General features: G+C 36.1%; 1 protein-coding gene across 1 annotated transcript; it reads right to left on the bottom strand.

The window, feature by feature from the left end:
- Positions 1-204: 204 nt before the first annotated feature.
- LOAG_19334 (hypothetical protein) lies at positions 205-367 on the bottom strand (the record flags this gene model as incomplete). The annotated part of the gene is made up of 1 exon (XM_020451979.1): positions 205-367. A coding segment is annotated over one exon (162 nt), but the record flags the coding sequence as incomplete, so codon positions are not given.
- Positions 368-545: the final 178 nt, after the last annotated feature.

The following is a 545-nucleotide window of genomic DNA, read 5'->3' as shown; positions in this document are numbered from 1 at the left end:
TGTCGTGAAAACGAAACCTCAAATAAATTCATTCACATTGTAAATTAATGCTAATGATGCTATGAATCACTCTTACCATATCTACATTCCTTAAAATTGTTTCCCACACTTTTTTGTTGTTATCTAACTAATTTGCATTTTTATGTTTAAACCCTTAATTTCCCATGTCAATCATTCTGTTTAATCTTGTTATAATGCTTGTACCATATTCGGTGTGTTTCCGATACTTGAATTCTTCATGTAAACCATTCCCATTTCTTAACATATATAACCTCGGTCCAAAATCCGGGCGAGAAGGCTTGGAGCTGCTCTCCTCTTCGAAGGTGATCGGCTTCTTCTTCTGTTTATTCTTCGCTTCTACGGACATTGGCGGATTTTTATCAATCTCTTCTCACGATAAAGGTTAATATCCCTTACTGTTGCGTATTCACAAGACAAATCGACCTCCGGACAAACACTTTCGCACTAAATGCTTCATTTAGATAGATTTGATTGGAGTTTGATTATCCAACCACTGAGCTCGACAAATAAATTATCTGGCAGTC

This window comes from Loa loa, assembly GCF_000183805.2.
Source record: "Loa loa unplaced genomic scaffold supercont3.5546, whole genome shotgun sequence".
Classification (NCBI taxonomy): Eukaryota; Metazoa; Nematoda; class Chromadorea; order Rhabditida; family Onchocercidae; genus Loa; species Loa loa.
Note: the sequence above shows the minus strand (reverse complement) of the source record. Positions and strands in the feature narration are given on the sequence as shown.